At 41.7% G+C, this 5,108-nt stretch overlaps 5 protein-coding genes across 5 annotated transcripts, besides 3 other annotated features; all 5 read left to right on the plus strand.

The window, feature by feature from the left end:
* Positions 1-25: a microsatellite.
* A 47-nt stretch (positions 26-72) lies between these two features.
* Positions 73-1,104, plus strand: TraAM80_08669 (methyltransferase domain-containing protein; the record flags this gene model as incomplete). Its single annotated transcript, XM_029385409.1, has 1 exon — positions 73-1,104. One exon carries the CDS (start codon positions 73-75, stop codon positions 1,102-1,104), a length of 1,032 nt encoding a protein of 343 aa, XP_029234787.1.
* A 109-nt stretch (positions 1,105-1,213) lies between these two features.
* On the plus strand, positions 1,214-1,609 carry TraAM80_08670 (RING-box protein 1; the record flags this gene model as incomplete). The annotated part of the gene is made up of 1 exon (XM_029385410.1): positions 1,214-1,609. The coding sequence occupies one exon, from the start codon at positions 1,214-1,216 to the stop codon at positions 1,607-1,609; it is 396 nt and encodes a 131-aa protein (XP_029234788.1).
* A 289-nt stretch (positions 1,610-1,898) lies between these two features.
* On the plus strand, positions 1,899-2,690 carry TraAM80_08671 (uncharacterized protein; the record flags this gene model as incomplete). Its single annotated transcript, XM_029385411.1, has 1 exon — positions 1,899-2,690. One exon carries the CDS (start codon positions 1,899-1,901, stop codon positions 2,688-2,690), a length of 792 nt encoding a protein of 263 aa, XP_029234789.1.
* A 51-nt stretch (positions 2,691-2,741) lies between these two features.
* Positions 2,742-2,760: a microsatellite.
* Positions 2,761-2,883: 123 nt separating this feature from the next.
* Positions 2,884-3,795, plus strand: TraAM80_08672 (uncharacterized protein; the record flags this gene model as incomplete). The annotated part of the gene is made up of 1 exon (XM_029385412.1): positions 2,884-3,795. The coding sequence occupies one exon, from the start codon at positions 2,884-2,886 to the stop codon at positions 3,793-3,795; it is 912 nt and encodes a 303-aa protein (XP_029234790.1).
* A 42-nt stretch (positions 3,796-3,837) lies between these two features.
* Positions 3,838-3,957: a microsatellite.
* Positions 3,958-4,141: 184 nt separating this feature from the next.
* Positions 4,142-4,834, plus strand: TraAM80_08673 (syntaxin; the record flags this gene model as incomplete). Its single annotated transcript, XM_029385413.1, has 1 exon — positions 4,142-4,834. One exon carries the CDS (start codon positions 4,142-4,144, stop codon positions 4,832-4,834), a length of 693 nt encoding a protein of 230 aa, XP_029234791.1.
* Between the last annotated feature and the right edge of the window lie 274 nt (positions 4,835-5,108).

A 5,108-nucleotide genomic window follows, 5' to 3' on the forward strand; every position in this document is an offset into this window, starting at 1 on the left:
ACCACACACACACCACCACCACCACGTTTTTTTTTTCCTCTTATCTGTGTGGTGTTACGTGCGTTTATAGAAATGGAAGAAAGTAGTAAGGCCACGAAAACTCGCGGTGGAGGTACCTTTAGTGATCCAGAGGCGATTCAGTTGCATGCCAATGACTTTTCTTGGCAAGAGAAAATGGAAGAGCTGAACGATGACGAACGAAAGTTAGTGCAAAGTTATATTCTTCTTTCTGAGCAAAAGTTAATGGAACTTGGTACGAAGAGCATAAGCGTCAGTCCACCAAGTGCTGAATGTAAAAACAATACATGGGATTCACATTATCAGGTCAACAAGCGCCACTTCCCATTAAAGAACTACATTATTCTTGCATTCCCCTTGATAAAGGAGATATGTTCTTCTACACCTCAAAGAGAGACTCGTTATATTCTTGAATGTGGTTGTGGAACTGGAAGTACACTTTTGCCATTGATGAGACAGTTTAGAGAAAATGTGAACTTTATAGGTTTTGATGTTTCGGAGAGGGCGGTGTCTCTTCTTTTGGACCATCCCATTTCTAATGAATTCGTTGAGGGGAAGCGTCTTACAGCTTTTACCCATGACATTTCATCTGTGCGCGAATGGTCTTCAGAAGGCCCAGAAAAAACACGTGTTAGGAAAGAATCTGGAGTGTTAAAAAGTGTCATCTCAAAACGGGTCTCAGCTTGTATTCATGGTGTTGATGTAATTCTGCTTGTGTTCGTTCTTTCTTCGTTGCCATCATTGGAGGCAATAATCTACGCTTTGAAGGAACTTGCAAGCGTTCTTAGGCCTGAAGGCGTTCTTCTTTTTCGTGACTATGCCGTTCCAGATCATAATATGTTCCGCTTTACAAAACAAGGCAACGAACGAGTCAACAATTTAAGTTTCCGTAAGGGAGATGGTACTCTGCAAATGTTTTTTGAGGCATTTTTTATAAGGAAATTATTTGCAATGGCAGGCCTTGAAGAAATTGAAGGACATGGTCTAAATTATCATTGCAACCGCATAATAAACCGAAAAAATGGCAAGAAAATGGATAAAATCTTTATAAATGGCAGTTTTCGTCTCTCTCCAAGATTGTCGTAAAGGTGGATGTTTTCACCTTTTTCAACTATTAAAGAGTTATGTTGGTGGCCTATTTAATTAATATGTTTTTCCTTGTTTTTATGTGTATATGTGTGTATGTGTGCATAATATGGCCTTATATATGAGGTTCATTGTTTCTGTTTGTCTTCTAGTTGATATTGTTGTTGATATTGTAGCATCTATCATGCAGGAAGGATGTTGTGAGGTGGTGCCACCGCCAGAAGGCAGTGAGGAGCAGCGAAGATTTGAGCTGAAGCGCTGGTACGCTGTTGCGCTTTGGTCTTGGGATATTCAAGTGGAGACATGTGCCATTTGTCGTAATCATGTAATGGATCTTTGTATTGAATGTCAGGCCAATCCAAGTCTTTCTCCAACGGCATGCAACGTTTCATGGGGAGCGTGTAATCACGCCTTTCATACTCATTGTATATCTCGTTGGTTAAAAACAAGAAATGTTTGTCCCCTGGATAATAAGGAATGGTCGTACCAGAAGCTAGGTGCGTAAAAAGTTTGAAAATGGTTATTCTTGATGTTAGACCTCCTACCTGACTTTGTTTGTTTTTCTTTTCTTCAGGTCGGGTGGGGGAAAGAAGTCACGTTTGTTTTTGTAAGCAAACAATGATTTCCTCCCTAAAAAAAAAAAAAGTTGATTTCAAGTGAGTTCTGGTGTTGTTGTGCGGATTGAAACCTCTTTTGTGAGGTATAGCTTATTATCAGTGTTCTTTTTGTCATCGACATTAGTATTTTTGATCTTATTCAATGCGTATTATTCCCCATTTTCTTTTAATGCTTAGATGAAGTTGACGCGTTTTCTGCGTGTAAACGTCCACTCAGATGCTCTTTCAAGAACAGCGGTAGGAAACCGAATAATTCAAGCATCCTTTCAACTTCATCCATCCTTTGACGTCCAATATGAGTTAGGTTCAAGAGAATTTACACTTTATTCGAATAATATTAACGATGCGTCCGTGTTGGTTCATTGTATAGTTGGTAGTTGTTCGTTGCGATCTTTGGAAGGAGGTTGTAAAAAAGGCAGTGCGAAGAAAAAATTGCTTCCCAAAACGAGATGTCAGAATCAGTCACTAAATGTTCCACCTGTAGAGTTTAGTGCGCTTGTGAATGTGACGGGGTCAGGAATTACAGTTGAAGCTTCCTGCAGTTCTATGCTTGGTTTGCTTTTGATTGATGGCGTGAGACTTCATGATGGTTCTATTAGCGAATCCTTGGTACCCAGAGAAGGGCGTGCGGTTGGTGAAATGTTGTATCAAGGACCATGGTTAAATCAAAGAGTTTTATCAGAATCAGCAATTGGCGTGAAAAGTAATGTTGGCGCATTAGACCCCTGGAGGCAGGAACAAGCCTTTTTTTTCGACAGACATGTACGGCCCTGGGTTTCGCGTTTCCTGCGTTTTGGCCACTCTCCTGTTCATACGGTAAAACCTGACTTTGCGGATGTGCTTTCCCGTTTTCTTGAGTGTTTTCATGTCGATGATGATCTTGCATACTTTGTGGAGCACTTTGCTCATGAGGTGCAAAGAAGAGAAAGAGATATGTGGACTAGACTTGTGAAGGGTATTATTAGGTGAAGCAGGAACATCTAGAGTGAAGAAATTTGCTTATGGGGAATGTGTCACGCATCTCTCTCTCTCTCTCTCTGGTTGTACGTGTTTATTTTAGTGAATCCTGCAAGCTGAGATCTGTTATTTTATTACTTCATCTTTATTATTCTTTTTCCTCTTCTTTCGATTAGAATTCTTTATCAGCAGCAGTGGACGGACGATGGACCGTTTAAAGTTAAATACCAAAGCGTTACTGGGGATGGCAACGCGTACCGTTGATCAGGATCATGGATTGCGGCATACATGTGTCAAGGTGCTTTATCACGCGGTTCTTCAATATGAAACCGCAATGTCCAAGTTTGCTACGGCTTTGTCTGCGTTATCGGATTCTTTGGAAGGCGTAGAAAATGGATATAAAAGCGTCATCTCCAACGAAAAAAATGTTTCTGTTTTTGATGCCATGAAGGAGGTAACAGGTCATTTGGAAAATTGCCGTGTAACTATTATTCCAGAGTCTATTGAGGCATTGAAGGTAGACGTTGCCCCGTCATTGTCCTCACTGAAGGAGTATTGTGATGCCTGCGAGCGTCTTCATAGTGAAAGAACCAGGGCCGTTGATTTGTATGATTATCATCGAAATGTTGTTGAAAAAAAAGAGGTCAATTATGCATCAAAGGGTAAACTTCTTGATGATTCAAAACATTATAAAGAAGAACTAACCAAACGTGATGCCGCGCATGATGCGTACCTTGCAAAGCACAATGAATACAACGAGGCGTATGATGAAATTATGTGCAAAAAATCTGAACTTACCACGCTTTCTGGAAGGCTGTTTCTTCGTGAGCTGTTGAATCTTCTGGATAATCTCAAAGGTGAGGTTTTGTGTATGTGTAATATTGTTGATAATATTCCTTTGAATCAGGTATCAGATGAACGAGGTTGTGTTCTAGTTGCTGAGGAACTAAGTTATGGGACGAATGTCATGGGTGATGCCCCGAACGGGGTGTCTACGGAAAACAACGAAGCGGACGCCGTAGTGGCGCAGGAGCCTACGGATGAGCAATTACCCGCTGCAGTTTGTGAGGAATCAAAAGACAATGGGGATAGTACTCCTGAACTAGTGGAAGGTTAGTATTGTGCGGCGTGGTGAATACATTATGACAAATAAAGATCATTATTATTATTTATTTACTATTCTTTAATTATATATATATATTTATATTTATATTTTGTTGATTCCACTACTTATTTTTTTTTTGTTTGTTTTGTTTTTCTTTTTTTCTTCTTTTTGTTTGTGTGCTATTTTTCGCGTTGCCGCTGTCTGGGATCTCATTCGCCTCCCCTAGAATTCGAGTGATGTATGACTGTATGTTTAAACGCGGGAATATCCTTTATTATTATTGTATCTGTTATTGCAGCTGAATTGTGACTTGGATTTATTCCCTGCTTGCTTGGAAGGTTGTTTAGGAAGAATTAGGATGCCCTTGTCGAAGGACCCTTTTGATGAATCCGTTAACGATGTGCGTGAACTTGTGGCGCGGGCGAAAAGCCTGCAAGAGTCAGTGAGGTCGAAGGGGATCGTTGACCGCGATGTCCTTGAGGAGGTGAGGCGTGTTTTGGATGCGGCGGATGAAGAATTGGGGCTTCTCAATAACGTTCTGCAGGTAATTGAGCAGCGCAATGGCAGGGTTGGTGACCAGGTTTTTTCGGTGAATGAAGTGCTTCGTCGTCAGGGGGTGGTTCGTGAGCTTGCAGCAGAACTAAAAGGTGTTCGCAGCTTTCGTGATTCTGTGGAGGCCCGTGTGGTAGAAACTGAGAAGGCGTTTAGTAGTGCAAGTTTTGCTGACGACCACGCCAATGACGCCTTTATGCTGCGACAGGAACAGACTCAGAGGCAGGTGCACATGGAGCAGGATCTCATTTTAGATAGGCTCTCCGTTGGTCTTCGCGAGTTAAGGGAAACGGGGGTGAACGTCAATGATGAGCTCCAACAGCAGGAAATTTTGCTGGAAGAAGCACATCAAAATGTGGAGGGCGTTCAGGCGCGGCTGCGTGTGGTTAACGCAAAGGTAGACAAACTACTGGCCAGCATGTCCAACCGAAGGAAAATATGTACGATTGTGATTCTCATCGTCGTCTTAGTGATTCTTGCTTCGGTCCTGTTCGGATGACCCACTTCTTCATATCATATTCCTCCTCCCTTTGCTTTTTTTTGTCTCGATCTCTGTGTTATTTCGTTGTGGTTCTATTGTCTAGATCTTTTTAATTTCTTACTTTTTATTTAAAGTGTGTTGGAGGATGTGAACCTTTGCAGTCGTTTTTCTTTGTGTTAGCTGCCGCCCTTGTTGTCACGGTGGACGCAGTCTCGTCCGCGCAGATGTTATTATGCCACCTGTTTCTCTGCGTTTGTGTTTCTTATATCTCGTTGGGGGGGGGGGGAGAAGG

This window comes from Trypanosoma rangeli (genome assembly GCF_003719475.1).
Source record: "Trypanosoma rangeli strain AM80 chromosome Unknown Tra_15.4_contig_00447, whole genome shotgun sequence".
Taxonomy (NCBI): Eukaryota; Euglenozoa; class Kinetoplastea; order Trypanosomatida; family Trypanosomatidae; genus Trypanosoma; species Trypanosoma rangeli.